This window comes from Chiroxiphia lanceolata, chromosome 1 (genome assembly GCF_009829145.1).
Source record: "Chiroxiphia lanceolata isolate bChiLan1 chromosome 1, bChiLan1.pri, whole genome shotgun sequence".
Lineage (NCBI taxonomy): Eukaryota > Metazoa > Chordata > Aves > Passeriformes > Pipridae > Chiroxiphia > Chiroxiphia lanceolata.
The window spans coordinates 94,086,871-94,111,657 of NC_045637.1; the positions used below are offsets into that span (position 1 = coordinate 94,086,871).

The following is a 24,787-nucleotide window of genomic DNA, read 5'->3' on the forward strand; positions in this document are numbered from 1 at the left end:
CCATTTTACGGTCTTAGCAAAACCTAAAAGGAATGCATGTGTGTGTGGTTACCTTGTGTACTCTTGCCCATATGTCTTTGCACAGAGCTACTGCTCTAATTACACACACTGCCAGATGGCAAAGATTTTATCATCTTATAGTATCAACATGTACCAGAAGTACGTAAGGAATACACCCTGCTTTAGAAGTAACCTCCAGGCATTTTTTCTACAATCCTGTTACAAAACTATTCGCTAGTGCTCCAGTGAGATGGTGTTTAACATCCACTTGCAGTGACTGATGGAGCGGGAGGGTTGGGATAAGTCCATTAAAAGAGTGGCAGGAGATAAACGATGAAAGGGAATTAGTCTAAAAAGTAAGAAATAAGGCCAAATGTATAGCAGCTTGAAATTAATTAATGTTTGTGGCATAGTGTTAGATACTAATTTTTGCCCTGATTATATTTCACTTTTCCATAACTTAATTTTCTTTTTAAGTAACTGGGGCTCTGTCCAAATCACAAGGGAATATAGATCATCCAGACTCTAAAAAGGCAGGGACTCACGTCTCAGCCTCAGTTTACCTCTCTTGCAGATTTAAGTCTAACTGTACTTCCAGAGTTGTCTGGGATTTTAGTATGGCACTTTCTGTGAGTGATGGGATGCTTCCAAATCTGTATAAAGGAGGCAGTTCACACCTGCCATTCCCGTAAGTGCTTAATTTCACATGACTAGATGAGTAGTCATCTTTGTCACCTGTCAAAATGAGTCTGTCTCAAACCATACTATATGCCATCTGTGGGCTTTATCTCCGTTATTAATTCAGGACATTTGAGTTGTACACCAGCCACTGAGATGGAGTCTGGATGGCAGCAGTGTCTTTAAATGCATAAGGTGTGCCAAGTGTACCACGAGTTGCAATAGTATTTCTTTGCTCTTTTGCTTTGATTTTTCATGTCAGCTCGGTGTTCATGTTCCGTACCCTCATTGAAGCTGATACCCTACAGATGGCTCCCTCAAACGTGCCCTGACACAGCACATAGAAATGTATTACAGTGAAGTAACTAATTCACTTTTCTTTTTTTCTATATTGTCCTTTTTTCCTCTGAGTGCACCAAGCATTTTTCAGCATTGTGCATAAGCAAGTTTTGAATAACCTAGGGTGTAAGCTGATTTGAACTTCATTTAAAAGGGAATAATATGCACACATTTCTCAATGGTAAATAAAAGGGCAACATTATTCAAGAATTAAAAGGCCTTTAGGGTATGTATTTGTTTTGTTTCTAGTGTTATTTTTTGTCATTTTCATAGACTGCTGCTTTTGAAAGTGCCAATTAAAATCTGTTGATTTGACCAGAAAAAATGAAAACTGCAGCATACATTTAAATAAATGAATAGTTAAGCTCTTGACTTCTTATTACTGTGAGTTTTGTAGCGTTTTGTAGTCGGTGGACCATGCAACTTTCCCTTGCCATAATTACAAAGTTGTCTCTGTGCAAACTGCATTTGTTTTGATAGCAGTATAATTGAAAGGAATCTTGGATACTAAAGGGAGGAGGATAGGGGCAGTTGCATCTGGGCTTCTAAGAAAGAAAATGGGGGGAGGGGGAATGAAGGGACATTTACTGTTTTCTTTGGTATTATGTTAAGTGCTTATTTGTCCTATGTAAGCTGTGTGTGCATCTTTGCTTACTCTGTCTATTCCTGCTTTTTATTTTTAGTACTAAAATAATCTGTCTCTCCTGTTCTTTCTCTGATAGTGTTCTTTGTCAAATATAGCACATTTCCTTGCAATTGCTCCTTAAGACATGGTGTCATGGGAACATGAGCTCACCTCAGAGTGAATATATTTTTGATATTATGGGGTTAGGAAGTGGATGAAACTGTGCTGTGCTTTGGGATACGTTTTGTCACACCACTTCCTCTAATCTACCGTTTTAAGATCTCAGACTCAGCAGATCCTAGTGTCTGTAAATGCTTGCTGACATGTTCATTTCCAGCTGGTAGAATATGATTTGGCTTAATAAATGTCAAAATAAGAACCCATTTTGGCCCTTCCTGAAGGTTTTATGTTGTATTTGTGAATCTTGGGTGCTCTCAAAAATCTTAACAATGTTATTGTATTGAGAACTTTGATGAACAATAAAGGTTTCCTTCCAGGCAATGTGGAAGGAAGATTCGTGTTACTGGGAACAAAGCTCCTGTTCTTTATAAACACTAGTAGAAAACATGCTTTGAGATAAACAGAGAAAGAAACTGGTTTTATTTATGCAAAATTCAGTTTTCCATCAAGACGGAATATTTATGCATGCATCTATTGCTCTGCTTTATTAAATAATCTGTGAATAAAAATTGGTGTTGCAAAAAGGAGTTAACATTAAGTAGCACACTATTTGACCAGTTAAAGGTGGTGCATATGAACTGTACCTTAATTATGATTTGCTCATATGAATGTTTCTCTTGCTCATTAGATAGCATAAGAATGAAGAGCATTTAAATGCAGACAGATCCACACTCAATCTTGTGTTGAGTGTCAGGTTGTCTACTTATAATGCTGTCTCATCCTAGCAGTCCTTTGTAGCTGGAGCTTTGGTGAATTACTAGCAGAAAATAAAAGTCACCATTAATTGAGCAATATGTTCACAGAATGGTAATGCATATATGGGACACTGCATTTGTGCTCAATAAAGCAGGAATTTTATCAGTTGCCGTGTTCTTCAAGGCATTGAGGTAGAAGCTATTATCAAATATATAGTTTGCATAACAAGCTATGCCATTTTCTTTTAATATTTCTGCCTTCATTGTTAAACAAATAAGATTTCACTTTCCTAGTTATTTGTATTATAATAAGTAAAGTTCTACCACTACTCTCCACGCTGTTCCAAAAGCTTCTGTTTAGTTAGATGCATAAACCCTTTTGTTTTCTTTGATAGATGAGCTGTCACATTTGCTGTGCTTTGCAACATCATCTACATAATCTTCAGTAAGACTGCTTGCTTCGTTAGGCTTTGGCATTTGTTTAAAAAAAAAGGCTGATCTTTTTTAGGTGATTATTCTTTAAAAATGAGAAGAAGGAAATATAATGCGTTCTAGAAACTTTAATAAAACTGCACAATAATATTGGTTTGGGGTTTCTATACCATTCTGTACCATTAATTGAGGAAAAGACATAAAATTTGTTCTACCCAGTCTTTGAATTCAATTGATTTAGGTTGTGTTAAATGTGCAGGGGCTACTGAAGAATGTAAATTCTGTGATAATCAATCTTGTCATTATGGTCTGGAATATTTTTATTCTGTTTTACTATGAAATTTAGGTCAGCTCACAAAAGAAAGTGGTAGTACTTGCCTAAAGGTTTAAGTTCTGATTACAACCTTCCACTATTTTTTCTTCCACTGGAAATTGCTAAAGCAGATGCTATTTTAGGTGTTCTACTTGCTTTTTTGAAACAGAGAGAAACAAGAGAGAGGCTTCCTGGCACTGCTCTGTCTCAGAACAGCTGAATTCTGTAGGGGTGTGCCATTCATTCTATGACTTCCTTCTGAGCAGGAACCATCAATTCTTTTCTATCCTATGGGATTCTCATGTTTGAGGTGGTGAACAAATGCATAGTGTGGATGAAACTAGCAATGCATTCCACTCATCCAGCTTTCTGAAGACAAAAAGGTAGTGTGACAGTCCTACTCGCCTATTGTGTGTACCTCTCTTTGCTTTAATTAATTTTCAAGTTTTTATTAGCATAAAGTATGATTGAGACAGAGAGTTATTTAAAGTAGCAGTGTGTTGTTGCAATAAATCACCTTTTTAGGGAACTTCACAATATGTGTTTCTAATACATACTGCAAAGAGAAGTATTAATTTACTTCTGGAAACAAATATTTAATTTGAGGAGTGCTTAATGATGAGAAATTAGAGAGCACCATAGAGAAAATGAAAAAGTGTGTATTTTCTTGCACATCAGAATTAATCATTTCACAAGGAATTAGTATTTGGTTGGCTGGCTTTAAGTCATTAAACCATCACTCTAGCCATTAATTAAATGTACATTTTATCTTAAAGTGAATCAATTTATTGAAACTGGACAAACTGCACTCTGAAGCTTCACAAAGATCTCTTTAGGATTGTAATGATGGGTGCAGCAGCAACAATAACAGTTCTCATCTTTGAAAGCACTGAACCATTTTACTGCATGTTTCCAGCCACACAACTTCCATCAGTTCCTGTGGGAACTGAAGGTGTGCAATACCTTGCAGAAATTAGTGTGGTATTAATGTTGAATGTGTCACTGAACCAGCTGTGTTTTGATGATGCAGAGACTCAGAGGTACTTGGGCTCAGGGCTCACTACAGACTGAGTAATAAGCAATCTAACCAATGCAGATGCTGATGCTTAACATTTTACCCAATGTAAAGTCAGTCCTACTTTAATATTGGAATCATGTTGTGATAGGGATATGAACTTGCTTACTGTGAAGAGTTTCAGTAACCCACATTTAATCTGTACTGGGAGTTACCATTTTTATCAGATAAATGCAAAAAAAGGGTACTCGGCGAGGAGTCTCTTTTTATTCTTGGGTATACTGTGTATAATCTTGAAATATATGTACCTGCTAACAAAGTAGGAGAGTTCTTGATGGTTTTGTGTTTAAAAATCAGGTGCTGTGTGTTTCCTTGTTTGTACACTGACTCATGAGAAGAGAAGCAACAAACTTCAAGTGAACCTTTGGACTGTGAAATACAGTTATTGTATCGTGATACTATCTGAATATCACTTTTTGTGCAAGAACTTGAGTTAGCCTGTCCTCATTTCTAATAAAGGAAGATGTGGCAAGCTTTTGAAAGCGTATTAGATTTTTATTTTTTTTTATGGCTTGGTTTTGTTTTTGAAGAGATGAGGCTTAGTATGTAGCTATGAGGGAGAAAAAAATGCTTAGCTAACTGTGGTTGTTTGTTTTCTGAGGTTGGAAGCAGCAGAGAGATCCCGCACCTAGGAGAACAGCTGGGAACAGCTAGGGCTGAGCATATGGCTCTCATGGCTAGTTTTCCTATCAGCAAGTCACAGCTTGCAGTCTGGTTTATATCCACTTCTAAGGGTGGCCTGAGCTAATACCAGTTTTCTGTTTGGTAATGTAGAAGGCATTTTTCCCATATGACAAAACAGATTTTTGCCCTCCATCTGGCAACCCAAAGATTTGATTTTGAGTTTCAAATTACATTGGTTAGAATTGCGTGGGCTTCTAACTGCTCCAGTGTGACTTGCCTTTATCCTAATGATAGGATAAAGACCTGAGTATGTCATGTCATATTACATGAGGTAGGGTTGCCACTAAGCTTGCCCATCTTGCAGCTTCATTACATCTCCCCCGTTTCATACACAGATGAGGGAGAGGCGTTGCCTTCCAGCCGGTGTCCTTGGGGAGGTTTGTAGTTATACATCCCACACGTTCTTAAGTTTTTACAGCCCCATTACTCACGGGGGGCTGGGAAGTGGGGGGGGACAGTTCCCTGTTCATTAGTTTAAACAGGAGCGTGTTATGGGCTTTCCAGACTTGACCATACTGTGTCATCGTTCCCGTGCCTGCATCACAAGATCACATCTGTTCGTGAGCTGCACTGCAGCAGAGGAATTTATAAAATGGGCCACAACCACTTGATTTTCATCCAGACTGTGCTGGTGGTGGCACCACTTGGCTTCTGAAAAAAAACAGTCAGCAGACACCCCTCATGACATATCCCAAACTAACATCTGCCACAAGGGAATGAAGTTTTGAGGGAGTGCCATTTTGTCATGCTTCCATATGGACGAGTGTTTCTTTGGACTTCACTACTGGCAGAGGACAAAATCCTTTGCTAGGAAGCAAGTTATTCACATTATCATGACTCAAACACGAGGCAGAATTCAAATACTGGATTTTGCCTACTTAGGTATGGGGGAAGAATCACCGACTGAACAGCTTGCTGGTACTGACATGAAGATGCACAGAAACTGATGTTTATTGTCTCTGTGGTTCTCTGTGGTTACACGTGGTGTCATTACAAAGAGGAGAAGTGATTTTCTGGTTAGGTGGTTAAATTTGTGTACTGTAATTGCTAGATAAATATACTGACTAGATAGAAATCATTCTGGTAATGTGGCTTGTGTTCTGATATACTCCAGCTGCTAAAAACTGGAAAAAAAATAATTCCTATGTGATCAGTATCCTAAAGGATGTTTCACATACATTGTTAGATTCCAAATGTAGATTATTCCTGTGTTTGTAGAGTCTGGTTTAAACAAATTGTGCTACTCTTTGACCTTTTCATTCCTACACGAAATGTCATTTTTGTGTGCTGCGTCCCTTTGTCCACAGACATATTATCAGATTCTGGGTGAAGAGGGAGAAAGGCAATAAGCTTTTCAGTCATGATGAAAGACGAAATTTCTTTCACGTCATATAATTTCAGAAAGTTTTTCATTTATTGTTTCCAGATGGAAATAAAATTCTATATTGCATTTTTTCTTCTAAGTGAAATATGTCATTATATCTAGTAATGCAAAGCACTTTGTAAAAAAAGAATATATATATTTTTTTAAAAAACCAGGAAACAGATGTTAAGCTTAGAATGTTGAGATGCTGTGAAGTACAGTTATGCATTAGCCCCTGATGTCCTTCAAATACTCTTATGATATTAACTAATAGTTTTATTAAGTGATGAAATGTAGTATTCTATGTGCAATCTGTGGTATGGACTGCATTAACTAAGTATGACTGTTCAGTCCATAGTAGCGTATTTAATCAAACCTATATGGTAAAGAACTTCAGTGTTGTTTTAGGTGTAGGGAGGATAAAGGTAAGACTGGAACAAACTTGCCTTAAAGCTTCAGGTTAAAATGTGATATTTATATCTGAACACTGCAAAGTTTGAAAGATTGATTTATCTGGATTTCTGATGTAATCATGCAAAGCTTTTGTTTAGTTCATTATTCTTTTTCCTTCTGAGTGCCTCACTCTGAGTTCTGATTTAAAAGGTAAATTAAGAGCACCAGTGGTACTTAAAAGTGAATGACAATGAAACAGTGGGTCGTGAGGTATTTCTGTCTTGTGTTTGGTTTGTGTTAATAATTTGTGTTCTACTAAATTCACAAAGTTAATTGTTACAGGTCCTCAAGTACCTGCTGGGACATCAGTTAATCAGTAGGACCTTTGATTCAAAGCACATGCAGCATATTTTAGCTTTAGATACAGAAAATAGAAAAGAACGGAGTTCACAGTGGTTTGCAACCTCCTCATCACTAGAAGGAGATCTGAGTGTCTAAAACATACCTGAAATCTTTCAGTGCTGGGGGTGGGATGAGATATCCCTGCAACACCACCTGCTACATCTCTTTCACAGTTCACAGAATATTCTTAGTTGGAAGTACAAGCAACTAGATTGTATTAGGGTTCCCAGATACTAACGTGTGTGTTGTAGGTGCATTTCTGATACATAAGACAAGAAATTTACTTTCTGAAGGTATGCAAGTTTTTGATATTGGGGGACTGATGTGCATCTTTTTACACCAAAATGATGCAGTGGAATACTCAGTAATGTTTCTGAGCTTACATTTGGTGGCTGTCACTGCATCAGGGACCTGTAGTGACAGTTGGAAAGTTCAGTTAATTAATGCCAGGCATTTTGTGTCCCATTAGTACAGAACCAAGGGAAATTACTTTAAAATGACAACAGTTTGTGTTCTTAGTCTTGAAAGTTATCGAGAGCAGTGATTGCAGGAGATGTGGGTTTTGTTTTTTTTCACATGGGGATAACTAGAAGAAGCAGTTCTGATTAGTCTTGTTTAGCTATGACTGCTGAACACTATCGGTTTAGTTCCTTGTAGAGGAAGTATAGTTTTAAACTCCCTCTTAGCCACATCCCTCTGAAGGAGATCAAATGTGAGACCAGCAGGATCTGCATGTCACTGTAAGATAAGCAACTATGGGGTTTGGGATTTGGTGGGGCATTTTTTTAATCCTCTGGATAGGAAAAACACTTTTGAGATTTTAGAATTTGATTTCACTCTTCATATTTCGCATGCAAAATTTTCATTTTTAGGGCGAAGAAGAGAAATTAAGCCAACCTTTTCACGTAACTAGAGAATTTCCACACTTGTGACTTTAAAAATCAAAACTTTGTGGTAAAACAATGTCGGTTTTTTAAAAATGTGATATTTCTATCCCAAACAGACACAGTGAATTGGTACTTTTTTTTCTATCAAATGATTTTTGGCCTTACAAAAGCTGGAATAAAATAACACTTTTGGATCTAGAAATTCTAATAAATCATTTATTACTTTCAAAAAGAATTTACAAAATAATCACGTATTGAAGAGGCTGTTAATCAGAAGATGCAAAATTTGAGAGGAGTTGCAAAGAATTAAGTTCTTTTTCTGTGTTGTAGGGTGAGTTATTTTTAAGAACTTGGCAGATTCAGAAACATGTTATGAAACTTGACTTTTATTAGTTTCTTATAGCTGTGTTTTTGAGGATTAAATTAAGTACTTGGAACTAAGAGATAAGCATAATAGTAGGCTTGTGGTCCATAGCTCAGGTTTCATCCCTTTTGCTATTTCTCGTATTTTAGAAATATATTTTGTTACTGATAAGCAAAAAAATCAGATAACTTCATACAAATCAGATGCTTCATACCAATTACATTTACAAGATTTCTAAAGCTTAAAAAAATATAGAAGTTTTCTGAATTTTGTTGCTTTATTTTACAGAACTTGTTCTAAGCCATTCATTTTTGAAAATACATTCTAGCTGAACATCTGAAATTATTAAGGGCATAGGCAAGTTGTTCCATATGAAGTGGACATATAAAATTTGTCTGGATGCATGGTAGCCTTTTCTTTACTCTTTTTTTCATGAAACCAGCTGCCTCCAGCTTCCAGTGAGAGCCAGGTTCACTGCACTTAGCCTTTCTGTGAATCAAATTTTGTGCCATCCATTATCAGTATAGCTGTTACTGTAATGTCGAGCTTACATGCCTGAGATAGAATAGCTGAACAATGTAACCACTTCTCTTAGACATTTATGTAATAGGATCTTAGACAGAAACTTTCAAAACTGCTTTCAGAAGTGATTTGATAGAGTTCGGGTTTTGTACACGTGTTTGTCAGATGAAAGGTGAGTGTTGAGAGAGCGTTTTTAAGTCTTGGTCTAAAAAATCAGTGCTTTTAAAAGGTGTATTCCTGAACATTAACAGACATGAGGATGTCTGCCTTCTCTTTGAACAATCTAGACCAACCTTGTAGAAATAGAGAGAGAAAATCTAGATGCACAACTAATATTGCTGATTAATGATTGGAAAGAACTTGCAAATAGTTACATCTAATAACTAAATCTGGCAGCAGTATGTGTTATCAGACAGAATATATGCTATCAAAGAAAAAAGGAGAAATGGTCTGAGTGAGCCTGACTGGAGTGTGCAGAATGCACATGGCAGAAGAGCAGGCAGCGCAGTGCCCAGTCCCAGGCCTTTTCCTATGTGGTCACAGCACAGGGAGAAAGGGAAAACCTGAAGTGAAAACCTGGTTGTGCATGTATTGTGGTTCTTTATCCAAGTTCACTTATTTCTTACAGGATAAAGATTAAAGGCTATATGGTACCATATTGCACACAGTCTAGATCCTGGTTTGTATCAACTTTTAAAAATATTTGAACTTTCTTGGTTGACTGTATGTCTTTAATTCTGTAAATAATAATAATAGTTAAAGAAATGCAACTGCCATGTTCTGTTCACCATCTCACGTTCCTTCACCCTGCTAAGCCTCAGTTGGGAGTTTGGTTTTGCTTTGATTTGGAGGTTTGTTTGCACTTGCTATTACCTTTACTTTTTTTTTTCTTTCCGGACCTTTTGCATTTGTACAAAATGTGTAGCATCCTGTGTCTGTTTTCAAGCTGTCACTCTGCTTTTAAACTGCCCCTGATTAATCCTATTCATTTTATAGCCAAGCACTTTTAATTATTGGAGTCTTCTCTGAAATAACAGAGGTAACATTTCAGACCAGTACTGGAGCAGCTTTGCAAATGACGAGGTGTACCTTAATTACCAAATGGCCAAGTATCCTTTAAGGATACTCCAATTAGAGACATTCTCATATTGGTATCTAAGAAGTTATTTCACTCTGGTAAGGAAGCAACTAACCCTTGCCATCTTCTGAGGCTGAAAACAGCCGCTGCCTGAAAGCACTAATTTTCACAATAGTTTGCATCTTAAATTTTCTTTTAATTGCGTAATCAGTGCTACATAGGGAATGTGATCCCTGTCTCAGAGGAAATTCAATCTCATCTCTTTCTTCTTATTTTCTTTTCAAACAAAATTGCTTTAAAATATTTTCACCTGTCCCTACTGTTCCAAACCAGGCTATTGCAATTCAGTATTGTTTGGGTTTCAGAAGCATTACTACTAATACTTTTCCCATATAATTTAAAGGGGCTTTTTGTATTGTTTTCCTAATGCTTTAAAGCTTCTTTTTCTTTTTTTTTTTTTTAATAACTCTTAGGAAATGGCAAAGATTCTCAATCATCCAAGGGTGTATGCTTTTCTGCACATACCAGTCCAGTCAGCCTCTGACAGTGTGCTCATGGACATGAAGAGAGAATACTGCGTGGCAGACTTCAAACAAGTAGTGGATTTCCTTAAAGAAAAGTAAGTCGACTAATATTTGACAAAAATAACAGTGTTGGGTTTGTTGCAATGTCAAGAACATGTGGCTGAAAACAGTTATTTGCAACTTCGTAATTAAGGTATGAAAAAGAATGAGGGTTCTTTAAGCTTTCAAAGTCTTCGAGTCTTCTGTAAGCCGCTTGATGTGGTTTGCCCTTTTACTTGGGCTTTTATAAGCATCTTAAATCTCTGCATGACATGCTTTTAATTTGTCAATATATTCCTAATCTTTTTCAAATAATACATTCTTAAATAATTTTTTATATTGAAAATACTATATATAGATCTCTTGGAGTTATTGAAGTTGTCTTTAATGTGGCTTTTGAGCATTTTATACTTTGTGCACTGGAGATGTTCCAGTTCCAGGAAATGTAAATGGGTTGGTTTTGTGTTGGTTTGTTTGTTTTAATAAGTATTTTATATTCTATATCTTATGTAAATTTACTTCAATATAATAAGACTCCAGTCTTGCTTATGGAACTGATTAATTGTAGGATAATTTCAAAATTATTTCTCTTAACAACGGAGCTAATTGCGAGAAATAAAATGTATCATTGATGTGTTTACTATGCTGGCCTGAAGTTGAAAGTTGCATCCACCTGCAAAGCTTTTGTAACTACAAGTAATAATTTAATATCCAAGGAAATTTTTTCTTAGTTTTTAAAATGTTAATAGTGACATATTTTGAAGGATATTTCTGCACTGATTGTCAGAAAATTATGTGTGTGGAGATCACCTTGTTCTGCTACTTCATCTCTTTTTACTTCCTTTGTTTGTATGGTTGTTCAATGACTTAAGGACAGTGGTGTTGTACCTTTGACTCTTAGATTGCGTTAAAATACTTGTACATAAACCAATCAATTTGTCATTATAATTTTCATAACCATTTTATTATTATTGGAAAATGTAGAAGTCTAGCTATGTAAAACACGTCATGTAATACGTAATGTAACACGATACGTAAGAAAGAAAAGCAAACTGTGACACAATAGAATCTGTTTGCAAACTATATGTGTAATTTAGAGGACATTCCTGTGCATCTAGGACAGCTGATGAAAATGGAGCTGCTGGTCTTCATACAGCTTGATTTGCATTAATTTTCCACCATGAACAATGCCCATAGATTCTTGGCACTAGATTTTAATTAACAGATATATTGTATTCCCATGTATCTTAAGTGAAACTGTGTCGGTTTATGTCTTAGTTGACTTGAAGCTGATTCATTATTCTCTTCCATAGTTTTAGCATTGGCAACTATTATCATAACAGCAGCTGGGTTTTCGATAACCTAGTATAGCTGGCACATGTTGGGGCATATGGGAATTTATTAAATCATTCAGCTCTTGCACACAGAAAAGAGTGAATTACTTAATATCCAAATTTAAAACAGCTGGTCACTGAATATATAGTAATCTATGTCATACGTATTTTTCCATGGGCTTTTTTGTAGTGAACTTAGCAAGGAAGAAATAATTGGTTTGATGTCTTAATTTTAAATAATAATAAACTTTATTTATCCTGCTTATTAAGAAACTACCAAATTATCTAGGAGTTCCTGTTCGAAAATAGTCTCCAGATATTAAGATGGAAAATTCTTGGTACCATATGGCAGCAGTATAAAGAAGCTATGCAAGGCAGAGAAAATATTTTGGATATTTGAACATGTGCTTATCTGTAAAATAATTTTTTTTTCTTTGCACTTAAAAGCATAAAGTCCTCGTTTGTAGGCTTTAGTCTTAGGACAGCAGCCAGCTATTACATTCCCATGTAAATATTCCTATAAAGATCTCAGCACAAAGTTTGCCAGAATTCAACATTGCTGCAGAGAGCTCCAGAGCCGAGAGCCAGCATAGCTAAAATTAAATATGTGCTTTAACTACTTTAATAGCCAAAAGATATTATTTCTATCTTCCATTTATCAAAAAAGGAAAAATAAAACAAAGTAGAACTCCCTATATCTCCTTTCTCTATTGCTGGGGCCATAAAGTTGTCTAGAGGCTTCCTACACAAGCTGTATGGGGGCCTATCAGTGCATTCCAAATGGCACCTTTGTTTCTGGAATGTGATGTCTGCTGTGATAGTAGATTCACCAAAAACTCTATTAAATCAATAATTACATAGGCTGATCTGCTGAAGAAGTGATACCACGCAGCAAGGAACTATGTGGTTATCAGTTAAGTGTTTAATGACTTGCATTCAGTCATCTAAACCCATAAAAATGAAAGGAAAAAGCAAAAGAATGACCCATTTCATAATTTTGCTTTTGGAATCTCAGAGATACACCAAGTGGTTTCTGAATTTTTTTCTCAATGGGGCCAACAAAACACTGTGGGGCTTTTTTCTTCAAGAAGCAGCAAATACCTTTCCTTCCTTTGTAGAGCTATGAGTGACTGCAGACGTATCTTCTTCTCAGAGTGGGGATTTATTTATATCATGCTGAGCACTGTTAGTTCTCCAAGAGTACTCTAGATAGAGTACTCTCTATATTGAAACTCACTTTTTAAAAGAATGGAGCATTCTTGAACCCTCTGGGACTGTGAGGTTAGAAATGTCGCTTTTTTCCTCTCTTTGAAGACTTTCTTCAGGCATGAACCATAGAAATGAACTTGAAAATTAGTATTGGCATTCTAGCACCGTCTTTTGATATGCAGCACTTTCTGTTTGAGAACCACTCTCCCCAGCCACGTGACAACATTTTTGGTTTATTATGAAGCTCAATTAGCAAAATTAATAGCATATAAAGCAAGAGAGGCAAATCCATTAGACTGTGAAAAACTGAAGTACAGAAAGCTTGTTTTAGACTTTTTTCAGAGATTCCTTCTGTGATATTTTGGACTTTTTTGCACTGCAGTTTCACTAAATTCAGGTATTCAAGAAAATACCATCGAGCAGTTGATATGTCAGTAGCTGACCTACAGATATAATGTGTGTCTGTATTTACTGCGGATATAATTGTAAACTATTCTAGAGAGCAACAGCATAAAGTGAGGATGCATTGATTAATTTAAGGGCTGTACATAGTCTTTAGGGACTAAGGACTAGTGCCCTACTCTGTGGCTTTTGGAAACTAGTACAATAGTCTGGAGGGAGTATTTGCAAGACTGATTCCTGGATGAGATATTAGTTTCAATGTGTTTGCAACTAAATACAGCATCTTTAGAAATTGCTGCTAGGTAAATTTAATCCAGAGACCAATTCAGTCTTATATCAGAAAGTCTTTTAATTGTGGTGTCATTATATCAAAATGTGAGTTGTTTTTCAAGTGATCTCAACTTTCAAGATTCAGCATAGATTATATTTCTGAAAGGTGATGTTTGTAGTTGCAAGAAGAGCAAGACAGCTTTAATTATCTCCAAGTTTTGAAACTTAATCCCCTGAAATTTACTTTTGCTGATAAAAGCAAACAATTGGAATATATTTTAGTTAAAGAAACCTGAGATCTGAATGTCATATTCTGTAATTGCTTGAATAATCAGCGATGTGAATATATACCCATTAAAAAATCCTTAGACTGGTAATGTGTTTTCCAAATGTCTTGTTTGCTTTTGGTGTCCAGACTATATTCTCTTACCTTTATAGTTTGTGAAGTGATTACGGTGTTCATCAAAGTTTATATTCATCTTTCCTATTACTGCTGCTTGATAAGAGAATTGTAAAACCAAAACTAGATGAATGAAAAAGTAAGGAAATTTAGAGCTAGACTGAAACATTATATCTTTCTGTTTTGGAAAATAGCATAATGCTGAGGAAAAGCTGGGTTTGCCTCCCAGTATGCTTTTGTTTGTGTTCTGAGAGAGAAGCGTAATATTAATTGTGGGTGGCTGCTGCTGCTCACTTGAGACTGTCTCATAATTCAAGCTGGAAACATCTGAGCTTTCCAATATCATTGGAAAGCCAGCAAACTTGGGCTGCCAGAGGGGAAGCCACAGCTCTGCCAGGCGGAAAGTTCTATTCTTTTTTTCACTGGTTCTTGTTTCTCCATTAAAATAAGACCTGCTAGTAAGGCTCTCCTAGCCTCCATTTAATTGTAATCAACTCTTGATTTTTCAGAATATGTAGATACATTATTACAGGCAGTTGGAAAAAGGCAGTAAAGGACCAAAAGTAGTAAACGTGTGCAGTGGAAAATAAATCACAGGCTTGGAAGGAAATTAATCACTCAAGTGTAAACTCAAATCCTTGTTGCCTACAGCAGTTACAGACAACTGCCCAGTCTGAAGAAACTAGAGAAACTGTCCAAATTGAGAGAAGGTGTTATATAGTCCTTTTGGGACAGCTGGCTTCAGTGAGAGTCCCTTCTTCCCTGTTGCTTTACAAGGAGTTAGGCCAGCAAATGTAGGTTCAGCAGCTTCCTAGGCCATTCTTAATTCTGTTTTTAAGGGTTGGGGGGGATTCAGGAGTGACTGTCTTGTGTTTCTTTTTGTCTGCCCTGACTTTGTCTCTTTTGTTGCAGCCAGGCTTCATCTGCTTGGGTGTTCGTCAGACTACTTCAGGGTGAAGTAGCGTGGCTGGGAGCAAAGTGGACCCTGCTGCTGTCTCCTCCCAGTCATGTTAGTCAGTTTTTACAGCAATATTTGCATGTAACTTGTAACTCAAAATAATTTTCTTCTGAGAGATGTCCATACGGTAAACTCCTGAATATTGCTAAATCCACATGGAAAGATAAACAGCTAAATGAATCATCATCAAATTTGCAGCTATTCCAGGCAACCTGCAGTTTTGAAGCTATCCCAAGTGTTGTGGCAGTAGTATTGTCTTTATCACGTTATTATGACTGCTACTGAAACTAGAATTTGAAGGCATTGAGTAGAATAATTTTTAAAGAACCATTTATTATTTATATACGTTTTTCTACTCCGTTTCAAAATGCAGGTAATTATGAAGTAGACTATAACAAATCCCTCACGTTTTTACAGTGTAAATAAATATGTTTCATTTTCTTTCTCAAAATACACTTTTGTTTCTCAGAGAAGAGACATTGTTGAGCTCATTTTGCAGATGTGCAAATCGTGTCCCTAACAAACCGTGACAAGTCTTTGAGATTTCAGCTTTTTTAATGGGTTTTAGTACATCTGTTCTGTCAGTCTAACTACTGCAAATGTCATCTGTTTAAAATCCTTATGACGTTTTCTGCTAAGAAATTGCTGAGTGTATTTGGTACTTATCTGTAATTTCATACTTCAGTCTCTGGACTCTTCTCTTCACTCTGTCTTTTGTCTGCTCCTGGAGTCTGAACTAATCACTTTACCAAATGTGTCGCTTTTTATGTTTTACGTGAATTGAGTGTTTTTAGAAAGTATTGAATTAGCACCAAAAGTTAAAACATGGCTGGTTTTCACCAAACACATACAGCACAAAGGTACATTTAAGTTGTGTCTAGACTTGAACCTAGTGTTTCATGGTGTAGTTTATGATGGACTATAAGCTCCCTTTACCACAGGATTAGTTGTCTTTAGGTGTCTTGAAATTTAAATTTGGGCTTGCCTAAAGCAGTTGCAAAATTTATAAGCCTTCCTGCCTTGCATTTGCCTTACAAGGTCATGGAAAGAGATACAAGTAGGTGAGAGGTTTTGAAGGTGATGAACATTTTCAGGTCCATTAATTTCATTATAATATTTTTAATATTTAGCATGGAATCACCTGAATTTTAAAAGTTTCTTTTTCTTTGGAACTGACTGGGGAGAGACAAGCATTAGGCATTTCAGGATAACTTTTTTTTTTTTTACTGTAACGTTACTTCTACGAAGCTGAATGTTGTTTTAGGAGGGCAGTCTTTCCGTTTTGGCTTGCCCTTTTCTCAGCTAATGCTACTGTACCCCTACTTTTTAGCAAGGACATATACTTTCCTAGAGTGGGAATGGAAGGAGGGAAGGAAAGTCATTTACAAATATCTGCATCTTCTTAATCTTTGTCTTCACTTTCTACACATTGTTGAATCAGGCTTCATTTAGTTCATGGAGAGACATTTTGCTGTCATGGTTCATATTTATAATATTGCCACTTTATAAATCACTATTCACCATTTTCTAGCCAAGTGCATCAAGGATATTAAGAATTTTCTGGACTGTAGGCTCTTAACTGTTCTGTTGTTTGTACATCTGTCAGAGTGTTGTTCATGTGATGTTAAAGTAATTCTAAAAGTTGGACTCGGTGATCCTTGTGAGTCCCCTCCAACTCTACGTATTCTTTGATTCTGTAAAGTTAGAGACTACTCTGAAAATTGGTGGACACTAAATGTAGCTTTCACCTATTTATTTTTTGGGAAGATACTGTTTATGAAACTTATGACTTCAAAATTTCTGTATGCTCCCTAATTTTTTATATGAAATATCTTTGGATTCTGGAGCAATTGACTTGTTTAAGCAGGATGTGCATGGTATTCACATTTTACAGCATTTTCTTCTAAATAATACACATATTTATCTGGAGATAAGAGAATGATATGAGAGGGTTAGTTTGGTTTTTTTTCCTGGTACTCCTGTTACTGTTCCACTCCCATAGTAAACGAAGTTCCCAGGATGAGCACAGCTTGTTGAGTGCAGGCTTAGTGTGCACACAGGGCATTTGCAGTTCGGATGCTTGAAGATCACAACACTGTGATAATCTGCTTTGGCCAAAATTTGGAGGAATCATTTTTTGAATGGTTACTGAAAAGAGAAGATACACACCCTTATTAAATGTAAAAACAATTTAGTCTTATTATTATACTTTTCATATGAGCTGGCTTACTCTTTTTAGAATTCATAAAGTCATTTGGAGTGATACTTTCCATACGCAGTTATGGTCAGGATTTCCTTGTTCTGGGAACCTTATCTGCAGTTTCCTTCTGCAAAATCCTAGTGGCAGTATTGTTAGATGATAGAATAGAAATTAGTAAAGTACATCCAATTCCATTTCTTAGGTGTACCAAGATGATACTTTTTTTCTTTTTCCTCTTCACCCTGAAGGTGTGTGAATGTGGTTTTTTGGAAGTAATTATATAAAATCTGTAGTAAGGAATAAAAGGGAGGAATTTTAAGCATCCTGCAGTAGTAGAAATAAGTATTCTTAGAGCATTTAATATTTATAATGTTTAAATGCCTGCTTTTACTTACTAAGATACTATATTTCTCTAGTATTTTTAAACAAAATAACTAAAATCACTTTTTTTTCTGAATAAATATTTGCATTGTGTTTCAGTGTCCTGAAACAAATAACCTAGAACTTAAGAGGGAGTGGAATTTGGTTTTAAAACAATAATAACTTTAATTCATCTCAATTTGCTTAATAGCAGATTGATTTGACATGTAATGCTCAGCTTTAATTTGCTCCTGTGTTTTTAAGCATATCCAAACATATGTTGATACATAAGTATTTATTGTGATAGCATATTAGTATACATATAAATCCAAGATATGGGTATATATTATAGTGCTCAGATGTGAAAATTCTGATGACAGTATTAAATTTTTATATTTCATACATTTAAGAAAAGTATTTGTTTATTCAGTTGTGTACATGTTTCTGATTTTAGGCATAGTACTAGGTAATAAATTAATTTTGAAAGCCATGTTATTCTGATCATGTAGGACAATACAACACAAAAGAATTTTTGATGAAGGTGGTAGTTGACCAGCTGATAAGCGCTGGTTGAAGTTACATTTGTGTCGAGCTTTCAGTGAAAATAAGTTGGAAAGAATATTGAAGAATTAAAAAAGCAATACTTCTGTAGCCAGTCAGTCCCTTTAATGGTTATTTCTTTAAACCTAAGATGAGTAAATGAAGAAAACTAGTACGCGGAAATACGAAAAAGCTGTTAAGCCACTTTAAAAGTGTAGCTATGTAATTAGAACACCATTGCATGCAAGAAGCATGGTAGTTCTGCTATCCAGAATTTTTGTGTGTACATTCATTTGGGGACAATGAGATCACAAATTACTTTAAGGAAGCTCAATTTTGTGTTCATGTGCATCTTATACTGGTCTGTAATTTGTACTCATGAGTTGATGATTCACCTCTTTTTAATGAGAGTGCAATTTATAGTTGTAAACTTCTTATTTATTTCATGGCAAAGTAATCAAAACCATGAAATTTTAAAAGATTTGTGCATAAGAGTAGTGGCTATAGCAGAGGAAAGTTTATTTTCCACAGCTGAATTGTTTATCTCATGCACTTGTAATTTTTTTTGTCTTTCTGTTTTGCTTCTCATCATTATAGAATTCTCATTTTGTTTAGTAGGAGAAATTGTCAAAGTACAGCTGTCAAATTACTTCATAGCAGGAAGACAATATTGGAAATATGGTTATACATAAAGGCACAAGAAGCAATATAAATTCTTCTGAAACCACTTAGTGGAAAATTGTGATTCAGATGCAAGTTCAAGCTGGAAAATGTGTTAGTGTGTCCAAGCACCTTAGGCATAGAAGAATATAAAGCCAGAGTGGCTGATTGTATGCCATTTCATCTTAAATCTGGAAAAAATATGTACTGTCAAGACCCAAAAGCCACAGAAATTAACTGTCTTCTGGCTTGCTGTGTCAGATGCTTCCCTGGTTGACTTTCGGATGATTCATGACCCTTAGCAGGAGAGGCAACTTTGAGATCAGAGCACAGTTCCATACAGACTTGCAGTCAGCTTTGGGCTAATAACTTTTGGGCATTACAAACCCCAACAGATTTGAATCAGTCTCCTACAAAAAGCTTTGTATTAAAGAAAAATAATGGTCTCTCTGAACTATTTGTCTCTATTGGAGGTTGTTGAGTCGAATTCCAACATAAGCCTTCAACTTTCTTACAGAAGTGGTAAATACATTTGAAAAATGGCTCATGTGATTGTTTGTAGCTCTACTGCTTGAATCTGTGTGTGTGTGTCTGTGTCCCCCAGTAACTGGCCACAGTTATTTTGTAGCCCTACTGCTTGGTGAGAGGAGATCTACTGTCTGTCACGGTCTGGCTGTATCCAAGACTCTGCAGGGTCAGGGAGGGAGGATTGTAGGTTCAGGTTTGAACAATAGTCTGGTATAATTTCTCTGCTGTACTGGGATGATCGCTCCCACACTGTTGGTTTAAGTTTTTGGGAGTACCTGACTCACACACTCAATCCTAAAAATTGCTAAGGAAGCCAGCTGGACTGTGAACTGTGACCAACAAGCTATTTTTCCATGTAACATATTCTTGGGCCTCTCCCACCTGCGTTAGACCATCTACCAAGAAACCCAGGTTATAAACCTGAACACTTGAAGAATGAGACTTCTCTTTCATTTCACTCTGTTACTTACTGTGTACCCACATACTTTGGAATGGAGGGAAATAAACCCTGTCCTTTGCTTAGTTGTCTTAGTTCTGGTTTGTACTTGTATGACTGTTGACACTGATTGTAAAATCCTAACAGCTGGGAAAAACCATAGCAGTAGAGATTCCTCCTTTTTAATGGTACGACACTTTAAAAAGTTTGTTTTCTCCAAAAAGAGAGCAAGCAAATAGAGTTTCTGTTAAATCTCCTTTTAATCTTTGTTCCTTCACATTTCCTTACCTACTAGTTCTCGTAGTAATAGGCTGTAACCACCATGTAGTATAATGTATTTACAGTCAACGAAGAATGATGGCTTAGGGAGTTCTGCCACAGCATTTTATCACCTACTGGGACCTGTGTATGAATTGGAGTCTGAACCTTATTGTCACCAAAGTTTGTTATGATCTTCTGTGATAATTAGAATAGGCATGAGAATAGCTGAGAGGACACAGGCAAAAGAAAACTGGAATTTAAATACACCAAAATGGAAAGTGCAAGGGTTATTGGTTTTGGTGCTGTTTTTTGTTGTTGTTGTTGTTGTTGGGGTTTTTTTGTGGGGTGTATTTATGGCTCCATTTAGTAGGTACAATAATATACCTTAATTCTGTGTGTGTTGGTGTATAAAATGAACACTGTGGATGCAGTGCATTGTAATTTAAATATTGTGAGAGAGAAGTTTTGTTTAACCAATATTGCTATCAGCAGAAATATGTTTAGAATAATTTGTAAATGAAACCTTGTAGACTAAAATTTTGAGCATGATTTTGTGACTTTTATCAGCATTATACTTGAGTGCATGCACTGCTATGGATTCACTTAATTTTAGTTAAACATGTAAACATTTGACTGTGATTGCAAATTATGAATTTAAACGCAGCAGTAATATTAACCGTGCCTCACGTTCATCTAAGACTAGAAGAAGGGGAACGTGTTTTGGAAATCTGATCCTCAATGCAGAAGCTGTTGTAACAAAACTTTAAAAACTGGGTTGAAATGTTTAAACTGTATTTAAATCGCTCAAATTGATATTCCATAAAATTGTTTTCTGTATCTTTGAAACAAGAGGAGATAGTTTCTAGCGCAAATTTGCAGAGCACTGTTTCAGCATTGACAACCCTGTGTAATTGAAGGCAGATATCTTTGTGAGTCGTTCCACTTCCTAATCAATGTTATTCACACATACCATAGAAGAAGAAAACCAAGTTTAAAATATTTGGGGTTTAATTTTATTTCTTTATCTGCTTTCTTGAAGCATTTTATTGTGTACCCATGCATGAGGATATCATGTTCCCTTAGGTTTTATGTTAGGACCTGCAGGTACGTACGTGTTGAGAGTCAAGGTTTGTGTCTTACACAGCAGAAGTTAATTTTAACCTTGTATTCTCCCGTCCATGGAAGCCTGCAATCCCTGGACAGTTAACGTTAATTAGAAATTAGCAGGGAGTAATTGTACTTTCCCCGAGGATCATTTTTAGCTCAAATTTAAGATGAAAGTAAATGAGAAACTGTGTTACTGCCAGTCATTTGGATTGTTTCCTTAACTCCTTACAGTAGGAAATGATCATCAAAACTTTTTAAATTCCTGAACACAACTATTATGATGTTTTGTTTGCATTTTTTGAATGTTTACTACTTTGAAGTATTTTGCTAAATTGAACTACTTTCAGGTCTCTTATAGGTGAGTTTGTATTAACCCCTCTCATCACATACCATCTAAACAGAATGTAGGTTAAACTTTAATTTTCCATTTTTGTCTGTCCTAATAAATACAGCAGTTCTAAATCTGAACACAAGCTGGTTTAGAAACAGAAAAGAATTCTTCCACTATTCTCTTAATATCTGATTCAGCTCATCTGCTCTAAAAATGGTAGCAGGTCATACCTACTAGCTACCTACCAGTGTTCTATCAACTTTTCTGTATATTAGATTCAGGTTTTTAACTTGAAGCAGGGTGGCTATATATCTATAATAAGACACTAAAAATTTTGAGCTGTGTGTATAAAAACAATCATACAAATTGAAACAGTTCCCAAACTATGGATTCTCAATAAAAGTCAGAAATACAGATATATGGAAAATTTTACATATAATGAAGAGAAGTTTATGTGCATGGCTTAATTTGAAATCCAGTGGACACAGTAAATAAAAGTTGTAATGAATAATGTAATTTTACCATTAGTAACTGATTTTTTTTGTACATTTACCTTTCCAGATCACTCTATATTTATGGTATAGCATACCTCCTCCCTTGCAGCGGTACAGGGGGATGGGGGACAGGAGTTACATTCTATTCATCACACGTCTCTGCCACTCCTTCCTCCTCAGGAGGAGGACTCCTCACACTCTTCCTCTGCTCCAGCATGAGGTCCCTCCTACAGGAGACAGTTCTCCACAAACATCTCCAACCTGAGTCCTTCTCACAGATTCCAGTTCTTCATGAAATGCTCCACCGTGGGTTCTCCACCAGGTCACAGGTCCTAACAGAAAACCTGCTCCACCATGGGCTTCTCTGTTTCTAGGGGCCACAGGTTCTGCCAGGAGCTTGCTCCAGCACAGGCTTCCCACGCAGTCACAGCCTCCTTTGGGCATCTGCCTGCTCCAGTGTGGGGTCCCCCACGGGCTGCAGGTGTATCTCTACTCCACTGTGGACTTCCTGGGCTGCAGGGACACAGCTGCCTCACCATGGTCTTCACCACAGGGGAATCTCTGTGGCACCTGAAGCACCTCCTCCCCCTCCTTCCTCACCCGCTTGGGGTCTGCAGAGTTGTTACTCTTGCATATTCTCACTCCTCTCTCTGGCTGAAGTTGTTGTGCAGGGATTTTTTCCACCTTCTTAAATCTGTTATCCCAGAGGTGCTACCACTGTCCCTGATGGGCTCAACCTTGGCAGTGGTGGGTCTGTCTTGGAGCCAGCTGGCATAGTCTCCGTCGGACAAGGGGGAAGCTTCTGGTATCCTCTCACAGAAGCCACCGCCGCAGCCTCCCCCACTACCAGAGCCTTGCCACACAAGCCCAGTACACCTTTCTGCAGAAAAAAAGTCCTCGTTGCCATTTATCATAACTTAGTGAGCAGAACATTTAGTGCTGTGCCACAGAATTTCAGAGTGATGTACAAAGAAAGTGTCTGAGTTGTCTTCAAAAACATTAAAATTTGACATAAAATCAGACATGATTGTGTTAAGATTTACATTTCTGATTTATGTCTTAAATATCCTATGGAGTTGATGGCAATAAGTCAATATGCTTTTGTTGGTTACCTTAGATCATTTAGTAATACTTTCTACGGAATGCAAAATTATTTGAGGTATTTTGAGGGCTTTCATCATTACAAGAATAGCAGAAGCTGAAGGCTGTCTTTTAACGTATGTTTTCACAAAGTACAGCTTTTACTTGACAGTATTAAAGTGAAGTACAGTAATTATCACATTAAATGAGATAATATTTTTGTGTTTTCATGAATAATGCAAATAAACATATTTTTTTTTGTAAGGCAAATGTTCAGATAATTCTTAAGAACAAAAATTGTTTTGTTGATTGAACTAAATGTGCATTCCAACTGTGATTATGTGTATACAGTGACAATGATCTGGGGACTTTTAATTCTTTTTTTGTAATGTAGCATCTGTAGGGTATATGCTCCCATCTCACGCATAAAGTTTGCACAGAATTTAATTTTTCTTTCATTAGACATCTGGTTAAGTTTGAGCATCCTGCTTTCACTTGTTAACCCTGTCACAAAAACTTGTTTCACATTCAATTTAAATCCTCTTCTAATACTCCTAATGAATTCTTTGTAATAGTTTATCCTTTCATTTTAAACTTCTATCCTGAGGTTTTTCCTCTGACATTCTACCTTTTTATTCCCTTGAAACAAGAATATAATTTCTGACCTGGTATAGATTTGACTTTTCCTATTTGCCTGTATGTGCCTTTTTTAATTTTCTGTTGTATATTTCCTTCATAAGTAAATAAACTACCTTTACTTTCTGAGAGAAAGAACACATTGCATCTAAATATCTTATCGTTCTGATAATTGAGCCCTAAGACAGAAACTTGCAATAGCATCTTCGAAGTATTTACTTCCTAAACTTAGTGTGTTGTTTTGTCAAGGAAGTCACTCACAGTGCAAGTTCTCTATTACTCCAGTAGCATCTGCATTGTCTCCACAGAAAGCCAGACTTGAGGGCTTGGTGAGGCACAGCTCCAAGGTAGAGGAGTGTGTGTTCTTCATACACAACTTTCTTCCTAGTTCCTGAGACCCAAAGCAGGCCAAAAGAGATGTTTTCACAGTTGGAAGTGCTGTCTTTGCAAGTTTGATAAATGCTCACAGCCCATGGCTGTATTGAGATCCCACTGCTGCACACTGGAGGCTGACATAGGTAATGCAAAATTACCTTTTTCACCAAAACAAGTTTATTCTGGAATTATTAACTGGGATTCTGGACCATAGGATTTTAAAATTTTGCATCTTTCTATCCACCTTTGCACAAGTTCAATGGATTTTAGGCCTTTTGGGAGTACCTTTTGGGAGTTCACTGTCATTCTTGTCTGTGAAGGTAGTATGTTCTTTAGCTGGAAGGAAAAAAGAGATTTGCACTCTAATTGTTGATTCTCTTTTTGTTCCTTTTTTCCATAAAGGCAAGGTAGTCCATGTAGAATCTCAGAAGTGCTTTTCCAAGGTGACATCCAACTTTAAGTTATTTTAGGAAAGTCAACGTGCCTTGCTTTTCTCCTTAAACCTCCTGCTTTCCTTTATGGATGCTTATTTTGTACCGTACCTGCATTTTACCTTCTGTGTTTTAGGGGACAACCCCAAGGAGCAATCTCTGAACTGTTTGTATCCATTGAT

At 36.5% G+C, this 24,787-nt stretch overlaps 1 protein-coding gene across 1 annotated transcript in view; it reads left to right on the plus strand.

Moving 5' to 3' along the window:
- Positions 1–24,787, plus strand: part of CDKAL1 (CDK5 regulatory subunit associated protein 1 like 1) — a 409,356-nt gene that overhangs the window by 255,159 nt on the left and 129,410 nt on the right. The window contains 1 exon segment of the mRNA XM_032688042.1: positions 10,504–10,649. Within this exon segment, the coding sequence (XP_032543933.1) occupies positions 10,504–10,649 (146 nt within the window).